A 16,091-nucleotide genomic window follows, 5' to 3' on the forward strand; every position below is an offset into this window, starting at 1 on the left:
CCTACCTGCCTTAGTCTTTGCTTACATCCTTTCTTCCTACAAGGAAGGCCTTCCTTACCATCTTTGTAGAAATTATATTTATTCTTTAATGCCACGTCCTTCTTTAAAAAATTTTTAAAAATTGAGATGTAATTGACATGTGATTATATTACTTTCCAGTGTACAAGATGATTTGATATTTTTATATATTGCAAAATTATCACCACAAATCTAGTTAACATCCATCACCACACATAGATACAAAATTTTTTTCTTGTGATGACAACTGTTAAGATTTACTCTCTTAGCAACTTTCAAATACACAATAGAGTATTATTAACTCTAGTTACCATGCTGTTCAGTATTACCAGGACTTCTTTTCTAACTGGAAGTTGCTGCCTCCTCCTTATGACGTTTTCTGAAGTCTATTCCAAAACATTATTTTTCTCTTGTGTGCTGGACTTTATAACAGGTATTTTATAATACTTGTTAAATTTGCATTTTACTATGTTTTTTTTGGGAAATTTATCTATACCACCTCAAAGATTTATTACTAGGATCAAAGTACTAAAACATAGAACAGAAAAGCATTTTCAAATATAAGGTTATTAATAAAAACCTGAAATAAGGTTATACCAAAACACAAGAGTGATAGATTCAGAGAACTAACAGGTGGTTGCCAGAGGAGACGAGGACGGAGTGAGGAGAGAAATAGGTGAAGGAGATTAAAAGGTACAAACTTTCAGTTACAAAATGAATGAGTAGGCAGTGTACAGTGTGGGGAATATAGTAAATAAATATGTAAATCTTTGGTGACAGATGGTGACTAGACTTATCATGGTGATCATTTTGGAAATATATAAAAATAGCAAATCACTATGTTGTATACCAGGAACTAACATAGTGTTGTAGGTCAATTATATTTCAAAAACAAACAAATTCAGAAAAAGGCATCAGATTTGTGGTTACCAGAGGGCGGCAGGGTGGGGCTGGGTAGGGTAGAAACGGATAAAGGTAGTCAAAAGGCAAAAAATTCCGTTTGTAAGATAAGTACTAGGGATGTAACGTACAACATGATCAATATAATTAATACTGCTATACTTTATATATCAAAGTTGTTGAGAGAGTAAATCCTAAGAGTTCTCATCATAAGGAAAAAAATATATATATATTTTTCTATTTCTTTAATTTTGTATTTATATGAGAAAGTGGATGTTCACTAAACTTACTGTGGTAATCATTTCATGATGTGTATAAGTCAAATCATCATGCTGTGCAACATAAACTTATACAGTGCTGTATGTCAATTATAGCTCAATAAAACTAGAAGAATAAAAAAGTTATCCTTGTCTCCAGGAGCACTAGAAATTTCTGTAAAGTTTATATCAAGTTGTCTGGGTTCAGCTTGCAGGGCCTCAGGAAAAGGACAATTTTTATTTTTTGTGATTCCAAGTCAGAAGTGTGAGAGGAAGTTGGAAATGTTAGTTTAGAGAGTTATAGCTAGATATTGGAGAAAACTAGAAGAATTCAGGATCCAGTCCACTGTATGAGTCGATAACAAAACCTCAAAGACGATAAACAGCACTAGAATTTGATATCCACCAAAGCGTGCTACTAAAACATAATTGTTCTCTCTATAGTCCTCTCCATTTCTACCAAAGATAATCACAGTGACTAATTTGTTTGCAAAATAAGTCTAGTCTCATTAAACTTGTTCTGATTATTTATATAAATACAGTAAGAATAGTAATTGACCATATAGGCTTTTTTTTAAAAAAATACAGTTATTTATTTATTTATTTATTGGCTGTGTTGGGTCTTCACTGCTGTGCACGGGCTTTTTCTAGTTGCGGTGAGCCGGGGCTACTCTTCACTGTGGTGCTTGGGCTTCTCATTGCGGTGGCTTCTCTTGGTGCAGAGCACAGGCTCTAGGCATGTGGGCTTCAGTAGTTATGGCACATGGGCTCAATAGTTGTGGCTCACAGGCTCCACAGCACAGGCTCAGTAGTTGTGGCACACGGGCTTAGTTGTTCCAAGGCATGTGGGATCTTCCCGGCTCAGGGATTGAACCCATGTCCCCTGCATTGGCAGGTGGATTCTTAACCACTGAACCACCAGGGATGTCCCAAAGCTCTTTTTTAAAATCTGCTTTTCTGGAACTTTTCAGAAGGAATCTCAGACTTTTGAAAGCATCTCAAGCCCAGGAAGCCACGCCAAGGACTCACATCAGATTTCTCCTGCAATACTTACAGATCTGAGGGAATTCCTCTCTTCTCTCTTCTTGAGGTCCCTAAGAAATCCTGAGGTTCTTGGACCTGCCAGAAAATGACCTTCCATACTCACCTGAGAAGGCTGGGCACTCTGAAAGCAAAATACCAGGGGATCTTTTGTGTGTTTGTTTTTGTTTTTTCTGAAAGGGGCTTCATTGGCCTTGGTTCCTTAAAACTGATGTTATGCACATCCTCAAATGTGATATACCAGTTAAAACTTTGGCTATATAGCCAGTGTTTCCAATTGTATCCTATTACAAGGAGAACAGATTTTTTTTTTTTTTTTTTTGGCTTTGTTGGGTCTTCATTGCTGCCTGTGGGCTTTTTCTAGTTGTGACGAGTAGGGGCTACTCTTTGTTGCAGTGCTCGGGCTTCTCATTGCAGTGGCTTCTCTTGTTGTGGACCATGGGCTCTAGGTGTGCGGGCTTCAGTAGTTGCAGCGCACAGGCCCTAGAGGGCATGGACTTCAGTAGTTGTGGTACACAGGCTCGGTAGTTGTGGCTCTCGGGCTCTAGAGTGCAGGCTCAGTAGTTATGGAGCACGGGCTTAGTTGCTCTGTGGCATGTGGGATCTTCCTGGACCAGGGATCTAACAGGTGTCCCCTGCATTGGCAGGTGGATTCTTAACCACTGAGCCATCAGGAAGCCCCGAGAACAGATTCTTATTGAACTTCTGCAAGTAACTATATTGTCATGCAATTAAGAACACTCACTATGAGTTTCTGAATTCTGGAGGAATCAGGTAGAGAGAAACAGATAAATGTTTCAATTCTTTTTACAAAGATATACTTTACCACTTTACCAACTTGCTTTAAGTTATAGAGAGCTTAAGAGAAAAGGTTTCCTTAAATTTGTTACAATGTTAAAGAACCAGAAGTGTTTTTAACAAAAACTTGTAAAAATTAAAATCATTCTCATCATTTTCTTAGTCCCATGTAACTATTCTTGTTTTGTTTGATCTGGGGTTAGTAGTTTCATGAATCCATTAATTTTTCCATTAGAGTTCTGGAAATTATTACTTAGTTCAATGGTATGATCTTAAAGTTATTGGAAATCTGTATTCTAGAGTACTTGTCAGTGTTGTTTTCATGAATCTTTTTGAAGACAAGCAATTTTGGATCATAGCTGCTTATTAAAACTTCAGGAAAGCATCAGAGTAAAACAATAACTATTTGTAAATGACAAAAGACTTAAAAATGGTCATGGTTAAAGATCTAATGAGAGGGGCTTCCTAGGTGGTGCAGTGGTTGAGAATCCACCTGCCAATGCAGGGGACACGGGTTCGATCCCTGCTCTAGGAAGATCCCACGTGCCGTGGAGCAGCTAAGCCCGAGCACCACAACTATTGAGCCTGCGCTTTAGAGCCCGTGAGCCACAACTATTGAGCCCCTGTGCTGCAACTACTGAAGCCCATGCGCCTAGAGCCCGTGCTCTGCAACAAGTCACGGCAATGAGGAGCCCGCGCACCACAATGAAGAGTAGCACTCACTGCAACTAAAGAAAGCCCATGCACAGCAAAAAAGACCCAACACAGCCAATAAAATAAATAAGTTAAAAAAATAAATAAATAAAATAAAAGACTTTGTCTTATAAATAAAAAAAAATCTAATGAGAGTTCATTCTAATGCAGGGGACAATGAAATTTGGTTATTTCTGTGATACACAAAATTTTAAGATGATAACATCCCACCCCCCAAGCTGGCATTAGTCAGTAGGACACTAACTACAAATGAGATGCAGCCCACATTTCTGTCTGGCTATATTCTTGTGGCCCCCAACCGTACAGTGGAGCTGCTTGCACACACAAGAATTAATAACCTGCATGCTTGGACAGGCAGAAAGCCAACCCCGTTTCTCAGGACATAAAATGAGACAAACAGGAAAGTAATAGCTGTCCCTGGGAAGGCAAAGATCAGAAGTCAATGAGTACACCAAAACCAATTCACAAAAGTCACAATTTAGAAAACTAATTTTTACAAATGCTCTCCTGCTAATCTGAATTTGTAAAGGAAGGGACAATGTGAAATTTTAGCTTCCTCTCCTAGTCTTCTCTCCTGTGATTAATAGTCCTCCTTGATTGATGAAGCTCCTTTGGGGAGGGGATTTATGACAGTTGAGTTCCTTTTAGAGGGTTTACCTTTAAGCAGGTAAGGGAAATTCAGGGAAGGTCTCCCTGCATTTGAATACCTACAGCTCAAAATAATCAGTATGTCAAAGTGGCATACTTTGGGGGTGGCATATTTTGCTTCCCATCACCACCTTTTATAAATTAGAATATTGAAGGTCAGACAGATCAAATAATTGGCACTACGTCCTACATACAGTCTTTGGGCTGCCTCAGTTATATTTGAAATGGATATAGTTTGTATCCTCAAATGTGTCTTTCACTCAGTAGAAAGTCAATATATTGAATGAGGGACTGGATAAATATTAGAATCAACTGAAATAATCTCTCCCTTAAAACCTAATCATCCTTCAGTAGCTATGAAGTATAACTTTTAAGTTTCTTTCCCTTTCCTAAAAGTTTTAGAGAGGGAGCTTTCTACAAGTAAGTCCCCTACATGTGAACGAGTTCCCTTCTGAGAGTGCATTCTTAAGTCCAGTTTGTTCCTAAGTCCAACAAAGTTAGCCTAGGTACCCAACTAACGCAATCGGCTATGTAGTACCGTACTGTGATAGGTTTATAATACTTTCCACACAAATAATACATAAAAAACAAACAAAAAATAAAACATTTTTAATCTTACAGTACAGTACCTTGAATAGTACAGTAGTACAGTACAACAGCTGGCATACAGGGGCTGGTACTGACTGGAGGAGGGAGAGGAGGTGGGAGATGGTAGAGCTGAAGAATCGTCAGCAACAGGAGATGGAGGGCAAGCTGCAATTTCACACATGCCTGACCTTGATGGAATGCACGTTCACATCTTTGAAAGTTCGAAACTTAAAGGTTCGTATGTAGGGGATTTACAGTATTTGATAATCTGCTGTGGATTTTGTGTGTGTGTGTATGAAATTGCAAAAAAGTTTAAGGGTAAATTGTAGACCTGTCTGAGTAACTGAAGTAGCTTGAACATCATCAAACTAGCAGTTAATAATGTGCATATGAATTTATTATTAAAGTTTAGATCAATTTGAATTAGTAGCTTAATATTAGATTTCAAGCCTGTAAAAAGCAAGTGTATCCTAAGTACATTCAACATGTTTCCTTTAGTGCTGTGGTTATGTATATTTTAATGATTGTTTTTTGGATGTCTTTTGCTATATAAATTTGAGAGTGTTTGGTATATAAATATGAGTGTTTATTTTGTAAGGTATAGTGTTACTCAGTAGCTCTATCCGGATTGCCTGCCCAAAACTCTTACTGGTTTATTATCCATGTTGGAGATACCATCCCAACTGAAACAAAAGAACCAGTTGCTGTCTGGAGATAAACATTTTGATTGAATAGCTATGCTAGGTCAGGTAAAATAGTAGAAAATGGAGTTAAGATGATGCTGAAAGTTTTAGGTCACGTCAGATAAATACTAAGAAAGATCATTCCAATAAGGAAGTGTCCACAATGACTTTATACCGACTCTGCCTGGTTTTCCTGTAAAAGCTAGATAAGGTTTTTCTAAATTTTTTTTCTTTTATTTATTTTACTTATTTGTATATATTTTACTTATTTGTGTTTATTTTATTTTTTTGGCTGTGTTGGATCTTCGTTGCTGCACGCAGGCTTTCTCTAGTTGTAGTGAGCAGGGGCTACTCTTCCTTGTGGTGCACAGGCTTCTCAGTGTGGAGGTTTCTCTTGTTGCTGAGCATGTGCTAGAGGCACGTGGGCTTCAGTAGCTGCAGCATGCGGGCTGACTAGTTGTGGCACGCAAGCTCTAAAGCACAGGCTCAGTAGTTGTGGAGCACAGGCTTAGTTGCTCTGCGGCATGTGGGATCTTCCTAGCCCAGGGATTGAACCTGTGTCCCCTGCATTGGCAGGTGGATTCTTAAACACTGTGCCACCAGGGAATAAGCCCCAGTTTTTCTAAATTTATATGTGCTGTAAAGACCCAATTTTAAACAACATTTCTAGTGGCATTTTGTAACATGAATAAGTCTTATAAAGTTATTCAGTAGATACTCAAATGAGGCAACGTAGTATTATAACCACTTTTTTTGTGATTTATATCCTTTAAACCAGCCTATGTTTATATTATTGTTTATTCCCATTTTACAGATATGGGAAAGGAGGGACAGAGAGTTAAGTAGTCGTGGTTGTCAAGTCATGGAGACAGAATGTGAAGTTAGGCAATCTGGTCTGGAGGCATACTCTAATATATTATGCTGACTGAGCCTCTAAAACTTAAACATGTTTCAACAGTTAGGCTTTACTGCAAAGACCATGCAAAAGACTTATTGAAAAAAATCGTGGGCCATGAATTGGTAGCTTGGAGAGAAATTGTGCTTCGTATCTGAGCTCTGGCATGTTATGCAAAGGAAGTTATAGACTTGATATCTCAGAACTTCAGTTTTTAAATCTGTAAAATGTGTAGTACCTCCTTTTACAGATTAAATGAGATTTAAATGAGATGATGCCTGTAAAGCACCTAGCACAGTGTCTGATGGGTTGGGTGTAGGTACTCAGTAAGTGTTATTTCATTAATTTAACTTCTCTTGTGAAGTTGCTTTTACTAGAAAATATTTAATGAGAACCAGTTTCAGTGTGTGTTTGTCTTTAATGTGTATACAGAGAGACTTAATTCACAAGATCATTCTTCTCTTCTGAGAATTTACATATTGTGGTGTTTATTTATTCTTTTAAAAATCCAACATAGTGTAAATGACTGATATGTGACAGGCACTGGTAAGGAGATACAGGAAATACAGTGATGAATAAATGTCAACATATTAGTTTGATAAAATTAATGAAATATTATGAAGTATTATGGCACCAGAATATAGTAGAGGAAAGGCTTCAGTTTACTTAGAAGACTTAAGAAAACTTCACTGAGCGGAGTGTTGTATTGTGAGGTCTGTAGTACATATAGAAGTTCTACAGATAAAGAAAAGGAAAGAGTTTTTTTGGCTTGTTTTTGTTTTTTAAGAGGGATATTTGTTCAGAGAATGCATGAAGAACAAAGTGTTTGAGATCAGTAATATTTTATGACAGGAAGTTTAGGTTGGGGCCAGATTATGAGGGGCTGTTTTATGTGAAGGAGTTTGTACTGTATCTTCTGTTTGGTAGGGAATCAGTTAAACTTTACAGATAGGGAAGGCATGTGATCAGATCTACATTTTATTAAGATATCTGCTGTATGGAGGATAGATTTAGAGTTGTAAGAGTCTGAAGGCTGTCTCCATCAGTTAGGAAGCAGGGCATGAGATGTATTCATAATGTATTCATAAACAGAAACACACTAACAGACATAGAAAACAAACTTACGGTTACCACAGGGGAAAGGTGGGGGGAGGGATACATCAGGAGTTTGAAATTAGCAGATACAAACTACTATATATATATAAAATAGGTAAACAACAAGGTTCTACTGTGTAGCACAGGGACCTGTATTCAATATCTTGTAATAACCTATAATGAAAAAGAATATGAAAGAGAATATATATGTATAACTGAGTCACTTTGCTATATACCAGAAACTAACACAATATTGTAAATCACCTGTAGTTCAATAAAAAAAAATTTTTGAACAAAACATTTGGAAATTAAAAGACAAGAAATAAATAAAATAAAATGTATTCATATTCTATATTGTTAATAAGCCCATAGTATATATGAACTTCTAAGACTATAGGTTTACCTGGGAGTGGTTGCATTGTCAGGTTTAGAAAGGATTTGAATTTTAATATTGGTATTTTGTCCTTAGGGGAGTGTGGTAATCTTTCATTAATTACCCAAGCACAATTAACAGCTAGGATTTTTAAAAGTTTAAAAATCCTTGACAGTTTGTCAGGCCATAAATCCATAAATAACAGCTCATTTTATGTGTTTTATTAAGTTTTAGTTCATTGTTTTCACTGATTAAACACATTTTTCTAAAATTTTTTACCATTTGTGAACACTGCAAAGAAAAATATTTTAAGGCCCCTATCTTAAAGGTTTATCCTCAGGCTGAATTAAATAAATAGCTAAACATTATTCTTGATTACCCTATTACATTTTAATAATGCTAGAACCCAAGCAGCAATTAATGTTACTGCTTGAGAGTCAATAATACCTTATAGAATGATGTTTGACTTTCTGCATATAGGTAGATATATTTCAGATGGCATGTTTTGACACATGTAGTATACCTGAAATTGGGCAGTAAATCACGTTTAAAGGAGTCAATTTGAGAATAATTGAGTATGGACAGAAAACTTAAAATTGGAAATTGTTTTATAGCTTATAACCTTTATCTCTGATTATCTGCTATTAATATTTTGGGTTATAAAAAAGACTGATAAAAATATCATCTGCACTTCCTTTTTGCCTTTATGTTCTTTAAAATAGCAAAGAAATTGATGTTTTCTAAAATTAGCTGTAGTAGAATTACTTTGTAATGTTGGTCAAGTCTTTACCTTTCCTATAGAAATGTTATTATTAATCATTTAGTTTTGTCAACCAAGTGGATGGGCTTCAGATTTCCCTGATGGATGATCACTAGACTAATATCTCATTTTTTTGGTATCCTTGATTTGTTACTGAGTTTGGCATTTATTTTTTTAAAAAATGCTTTCTGAGCACATACTATGTGCCAGGAACTGTTATGTGCACTTTTCAGTATAACCCAGTTTTCCTGATAACTTATTGAGTACTGAAAACTTAATTTTAACCACTCTTCTTCCCACACGTATTAAATGCATTCTTCCTGACTAGACATGGACTGGAGAACAATTACATTTTTTTCAGTATAGACTCAGATGCTTGTATTGGTTTCCTGGGGCTACTGTAACAAGTTACCATAAATTTGGTTGCTTAAAATTAGAGAAATGTACTTTCCCACAGTTCTGGAGGCCAGAAATCCAAAATCAATATCATTGGGCTGATATCAAAGTGTCAGAGGGACTGTGCTCCATCTGGAGGATCTAGGGGAGAATCCATTCCTTTCTTCATCCAGCTTCTGGTGGCTGCCAACATTCCTTAGTTTGTGACTGCATCACTCCAGTCTTCAAGGCCAGTATCTTCAAATCTCTTTTGTTCCATCTTTACATTGCCTTCTTCTCTTGAGTATCTGTATTTTCTTTTCCTCTTCTGTCTTTTATGAGGATACTTGTGTTGGCATTTAGGCCTCACGTAGCTAATCCAGAATAACTTTCCCATCTCAAGATCCTTAACTTAATTTCATCTGTAGAATTCCCTTTTCTAAATAAAGTAACATTTACATGTCCTAGAGATTAGGACCTGTTGCTTAGTAGGGTCAGCAGTTGGGAAGAGCTGACCTAAAGCGGGGAAGAGAGGGTAACTGGAACCTACCAGCACCTTTGTTTCTGTTTCGCCACATTCAACTATGAGAATCTTCTGGAGTAAAGGCTCTTACTTCACTCTGCCTTCCAAATGTTGTGCAGGGTTTGTGTTTAACCAATTCTGACCTGGCACTGTATACAGAAGGGGATTTGAGGACATGTGTTTGAGTTTAACCAAGTTCATACAGTAATTATACAAGGACCATAATTTCCCTGTGATATTTTCCTATTATACACTATGTCATAGCAGTTTACACCCTTATACTATTTCTTAAATTATTTGAATAATATGTGTCTTCCATGCTAGAAGATAAGCTCTGTGAAGAAACAGATTATATTTGTTTGGTTCATCATTGTGTATCCAGTGCTCATCATAGTGCCTGACCATAGTTAGTATGCATTTAAATATTGATAGTGAATTGTGATACTTTTATTTTCTACTTCTGATCCTGATCTCCCGAGTCTTGAAACTTCACTAATGGTTAGTGCCTGTGGAGCTGTTGTGGTGGAGGAATTTTTCCTCTACTCTTCTAGGTTCTTCCGGCTGGTCTAAGAATTAAATTGACATGAGACAGATTGAGAGGAGAAAAATCACACAAAAGTTTAATAGCAGGTATATGTGGGAGAGACCCAGGAAAACTGAGTAACTCATCAAAATGGCTGAAACTCTCACCTTGAATAACATCTGCGGCTAAAAACGAAAGAGGATGTTGGGGGTAGTGGCTTTAGTCTTCAAAGGAGAGGAAAGCAATTGACAATGGAGATGGAAAAGCAAAAGTTTGGTAAATAAATATTTGCAGGGTCATGCAGAGACAGTGAAACACAGAGTGGATTCTGATCTCTAGGCTCTGCCTAGAGTTTCCCTCCATCACACATAGCCCATATTCTTTGCAGATGTCCCTGGTGATATTTTGGGAACAGGCCTCTATCTGTTTTGTGTGTGTGTGTCATTTAGGGGAAAGGTCAAAGTTTATTGCTGAGTCTTCAGGGCCTTCACTGTTTCTGGCTTGAAATAATCCACATGCCAAAGAGATATTTTGGGGTGACAGATTTTGCTACCCTACAGGTCCTACCTGGATTGTACACTAGTCTCTGTACTTTGTAGGCTACCTTTAATGTCAACCTTTAGCTGTAAATGGTGGGAAGTGACCATAGCAGAGAATGGTAGAGCAGACTTGCACAGGGGTGGGGAAATGGGAGGGTGAGAAAGGAGTACCTTTTTACATGGCACCTCACATTAGAAGGGGATCTTAGAGCTATATTTATTAGGTCTTTATGTTTTCGCAGTCATTGACATTATGTAAAAAATACAATAATATTGAGTAATTTTTAATCTAAAAATTAGAATGCAATAGTTTTATATTTGTGAAGTTGAAGAAATATTTGAGTACTATTGATTTTATTTGAATGTAGGAGTGGAAATTCTAGTCTGTAAAAGAACAAGTTAAAAATTGACAGCACTCTAACTTACATACAAGTGATATTGTCTTATGTAAACAGATACCTGACACCTTGAGGAAGAAAAGGAAGGAGAAACAATGAAAAGTTGTTTAACTTAGAATGTAATAGGAACCATAGAATGTAAAGAGGCAGCTGTTAAGCGTTACTGAACAGGATTTTGCTTTCCTTAAACATTTAAGAGTGAACTTAAGTTCACTAACTTAGTGGAGGTTATTATTTCTATGGTAGAAAGAAACAAAATTGACTATATCAATAATGTAAACTACCTTTAACTCACATTTCTTTCACTTTTGTAAAAAATAAGATATTTGGAAATTCCACAGGATTATTATGGACTTCAAGTGTGACATATTGTTGCTACTTTTGTAGAATGCTGTTTCTACTTCTGAGATAGTTTGGCAAGAAGATATATAAATGTCAGTGTCAGAAGTAAAGCCAGTTGTGATGAATTTTATCTGTTATTATTTAGCATACAGTTATAGGTTGCAGTTTTAAAGTTTGGCATCATGGAAAATAATGGACAAAAAATTGCAGTTGAGGTCAGTATTTATGTATGTATTTACTTTTTCTCTTCATTGATTTGGAAAAACTTTAAAAGGTTTGTTTTTATACCAGTAGCTGTTTCTGACTAGTGTAATGTGAATTTATATTTGCATAGCACTTTAAAATGTGTGTGTTTTCATATGCACTCTATTATGTCATTAACCTGTAATCGATTATAATATTATACTTAGGGAGTATATTTTAGAACTAGTGTTTAGAAAATGTAAATATAGCTCACTAAAAATCTTGTTAGAAATTTAGCCTTTTGTTTTTATAATAGAAGGAAAATTGATTTGTAGAATTTCTTAGCTACTTAGTAGTCTTTAAAAATCTATATAAAGTTTATTACAATTTAAAAACATTGACTAAAGATTTAGTTTTGTGGGACTTTTAGTGGCTGGAGACATAACAGCAAAATACAGATATTATTGTCTCAGTAGAATGATGGGCTTCATACACAGACCTAAAAATTATACATGTAAGTTATTGGAAATAACTCTGTAGCCAGACTGATTTTCAGATTTACCTACAAGTACCTATCTCTGTTTGAAAAGATAAATAGAAATTATTAGTATATAGTGTTTTGAATATTTCAGAACTTTGTTAATGCAATAATGATAGTATAAACAACTGATTTCTCACGAACCCTGATTAATATAAAGGTGGAAGTAGTAGTAGTGTGCATTAATGATACATATACTTTACGTAAGGTATGTTTTTTAAATGTTTAAAGCCTGTAAAGTTACTCAGAATTGGCTGACAAAGCATCATAAAGGCAAGGATCTTAGGGAGCTACTTTAATGAAAATGAGGGATGTGTAATTAGCATATCACATATACTGAAATTATATCTTCTAGCATGTTTGAAAAACCTTTTTTTTCCTTAAGAGTCTTAAATAGTTACTCATAATTTTTTTGAACTCTTAATAAGGTTACTAATATTTTTTGCACACAATTCTAACCAAGTCATCATCCAAACTCATCAAATCCAAATGAATGGAGCTTATTGGATGAAGTTTTTGTTGTACATTTTTCTTTCAAGAGGTGAGAAGGGGTTTAAAAATAATAAAACTCAACTTTGTAAATATCAAACTTATATAACAATTCAGAAGAAAAGTACTGATTGGAAAGCAAGTACAAAATCTTTTACAGTAACTAACCAAATCCTGAAGTACTCCTGTGCAAAGGACTTTTAGAAGTCCTAGCAGTGTGACTGCATTGAATAAGTATGATTATAGTATACACACACACACACAAATTATAACTATAGATTATTATTATTATGCAATAATTAAACACTCATAATTTTACAATAGTTAATGATTATATATGTTATATATTACTGTATGTATACTCAAAGTTTACAGTTTAAAAATTGAGACAATACTGTTAGGTGAAAAAACTGAAATTAATAAAATTGTGTATGTGTGTTAGAACTGGAGGAGACCTGAGAAATCATATAAAATATTAAATTTTAGAAAAATGGCTTGAAATATTTGTAGCTTATATATTTAGGAGCTTACTTGTTGAAAATGTTTAAGAAAAATTTTAAATTTAAATCTTTAAAAGGAAAAAAAGGGTCCTAAATGTTCATCAGTAGGAGAATGGGTAAATAGAAGGTCTGCTTATTTGTTGGAACATTGTAGTTATTAAAAGCAATGAACTAGGTCTGTACATCAACATAGATAGCAAAACAATGCTGAATAAAGTAAGGAAGATGCTGAATAGCGTATACAGTTTTGATGTCATGTATGTATATTAAATATTTAGGCTTATTGATATTTCTGTACAGGTATATAAAATTTTAAAACTGCACTGAAATACGTACTCCAAATGTATGATAATAGGGAAGGGGAAAAGAAATAAGACTTGAGTTGTGGCTTAACAGGGACTTTGACTTTAATGTTTTATTCTTTTGAAAAAAGGAAAGGTAAGCAAATGTGACAAGATTGACACTTGTTAGTTGTGGGCGGTGGAATCATGGATGTTTGTTATATTCTTGGTACTTTATTGTATTTTTAAAATCCATTTTTTCTCCCTCAAGAAAGATCTATTATTTTTTAGGAGAATTTGGAACTTTGTGATGACAAGACTTTATTTTCTGTATAACTAAGAATCCCTCAAACTGTTGAAATACTTTCAGTGGGAATATGAAATGATCTAGGTACTTTATTTTACCTTTGCTTCTAACATCCTCGAGTTTAGGGATTTCCAAAAAACTTAAGGAAAATTGACAGAATCTATATCAAACTGTCATTAGATGTCTTTGGTAAGATTATGGTTTAAATTTTTACTTATTAATATAATTTTTAAGTTTCTACATTTTTCTCATAAGAATACACTGCTTTTTGTTTGTTTTTTAATAAATTTATTTATTTATTTATTTATTTATTGGCTGTGTTGGGTCTTCGTTGCTGCGCTCAAGCTTTCTTTAGTTGCGGTGAGCAGGGCTACTCTTCGTTGTGGTGTGCACGGGCTCCTCATTGCTGTGGCTTCTCTTGTTGTGGAGCATGGGCTCTAGGCACGTGGGCTTCAGTAGTTGCGGCACCTGGGCTCAGTAGTTGTGGCTCCTGGGCTCAGTAGTTGTGGCTCATGGGCTCTAAAGCGCAGGCTCAATAGTTGTGGCACACGGGCTTAGTTGCTCTGCGGCATGTGGGATCTTCCTAGAGCAGGGATCGAACCCGTGTCCCCTGCATTGGCAGCCGGATTCTTAACCACTGCACCACCTATGAAGCCCAAGAATACACTGCTTTTTATAGTAAATAAAGTAATAAATGCTTTTTTAGAAAAACCAGAACAAGTGAAAACAAAGAAAAGCCATCGGAATGAAATAGTGCCATTTACTCTAGTGATCAGGAAGAATACATTTTTCGGGTCTTAGCTGTTGAGGTGAAAGTGGAGCCTCTAAGCATCCTGACCCTTCTGACACTGCCATAAATCTCAGAGCCTCACTGAACTCCAAGTGGGTTTAGGGAGCATAGTAATCAGGGTCTTTAAAGGAACACGGGTGGTAATTTGTTGACTGGTTCATGACTTTTTTGACAATAAACTGAATGAGGCTCCATTTGTGAAAGAACCTAACAGTTTCTTATTGATTGTTGATCTATAAGTTTCTTGGATAGGAAATTTTCATGAAACGAATAATATGGAAACCAGAGGATTGGCAACATCTGAAAGGATAAAAGAAGGAGAATTTGGTGGTAAGAGAAAAAAACGGAGAGACTGAAATTAAATCTTAAACATGAAATTGGTAAAGATTGTTTTCAGTTATAATGGGAAAGGGTGGTAGACTTTAAAATGAAGAAACAATATTAACCTCATAAATTATAGCGGTGGAACATAATCTTTGTTTTCGTCTGTTTTGTATTTATGTATTTGCTTTGCATTTAGGGCTTGTATTAAGTGAAAGTACTTACTTTTACGTATATTGTTCTCCAAAACCAAACTAAGTACTTGTATATCTTAGAAATACTAGTATTTTGATTTTTTCATTTTTAGCTTTTTCTTCCCTTAGGTGGAATTGTAAATTAAATTGTAATTCTTTATAGGTGATCTAGTGCAAATGATCGTGTGTTTGCATTTTGCTTTTCAACTTCATATTAGAAAAGCAACACTGTTCTTTCCTCCTATGTGTCTCCTCTACTCCTCATACAGAATACCTTACTTCTAACACTTCCGGTCATCAGATGTATGTGAGGTTTTTCCCCACACCAAGCAATTCTCTGCAACACCAGCTGGATGTCCTGCTTCAGTTCTGACGCTGTCTGGAGATGGTGTCAGATCTCACACGTTTAAGGGCTCAGTCCCACAAGACTGCTCCTACCCTACTTCACATGCCGATCACAAGTAGTAGGTCCCCAGGTTACCCACAACTTCTCTCTGATTTGGACTTGGCTACAAATCAGAGGTTTTCACCACCTCCTTAGGTTTGATTAAATTGCTAGAGTGGCTCTCATAACTCAGGGAAACATTTATCTTTACAAGTTTATTAATGATATTATAAATGATACAGATGGACAGTCAGGTGAAGAAATACATAGGGCACAGTCTGGGAGGGTCTCCAGCACAGGAGCTTCCTGTCCCCATGGAATTGGGGTGCCTCACCTTCCTTATGTGGATGTGTTCACCAGCCTGAAGGCCCTCTGAACCCTATAGTATTGGGATTTTATGGCGGCTTCATCATGTAGGCATGATCAGTTATTAACTCCATTTTCAGCCCTTCTACCTTCTCAAGAGAATGGGGAGTAGAGGAGCTCAGGGGGTGGGGTTGAAAATTGCAAGCTTCTAATCACGGCTTGTGCTTTCTGGTAAGCTGCTCTCATTCAGGAGCCATCCAGAAGCCCACCCAAATTTGCCTCATCCGAACAAAAGACACTTCTATCACCCAGAAAATTACAGGGTTT

General features: G+C 36.0%; 1 protein-coding gene across 4 annotated transcripts in view; it reads left to right on the plus strand.

Annotated features, from left to right (window-relative positions):
• SLC35A3 (solute carrier family 35 member A3) overlaps nt 1-16,091 on the plus strand; it is a 38,903-nt gene that overhangs the window by 1,598 nt on the left and 21,214 nt on the right. For 2 of the 4 annotated variants that reach the window (XR_009051334.1, XM_057722342.1), the window contains exon 1: nt 2,382-5,198. The exons of 1 other annotated variant lie outside the window; for it this stretch is intronic. Coding sequence is in view for 2 of the 3 variants with exons in the window: in XM_057722342.1 (XP_057578325.1) it covers nt 5,085-5,198 (114 nt within the window). In the remaining variant the exon portion in view is untranslated. Of the gene's footprint in view, nt 1-2,381; nt 5,199-16,091 lie in introns of those variants that run through there. One more of the 4 variants, XM_057721043.1, reaches the window with a different exon arrangement.

This window comes from Hippopotamus amphibius, chromosome 1, assembly GCF_030028045.1.
Source record: "Hippopotamus amphibius kiboko isolate mHipAmp2 chromosome 1, mHipAmp2.hap2, whole genome shotgun sequence".
Lineage (NCBI taxonomy): Eukaryota > Metazoa > Chordata > Mammalia > Artiodactyla > Hippopotamidae > Hippopotamus > Hippopotamus amphibius.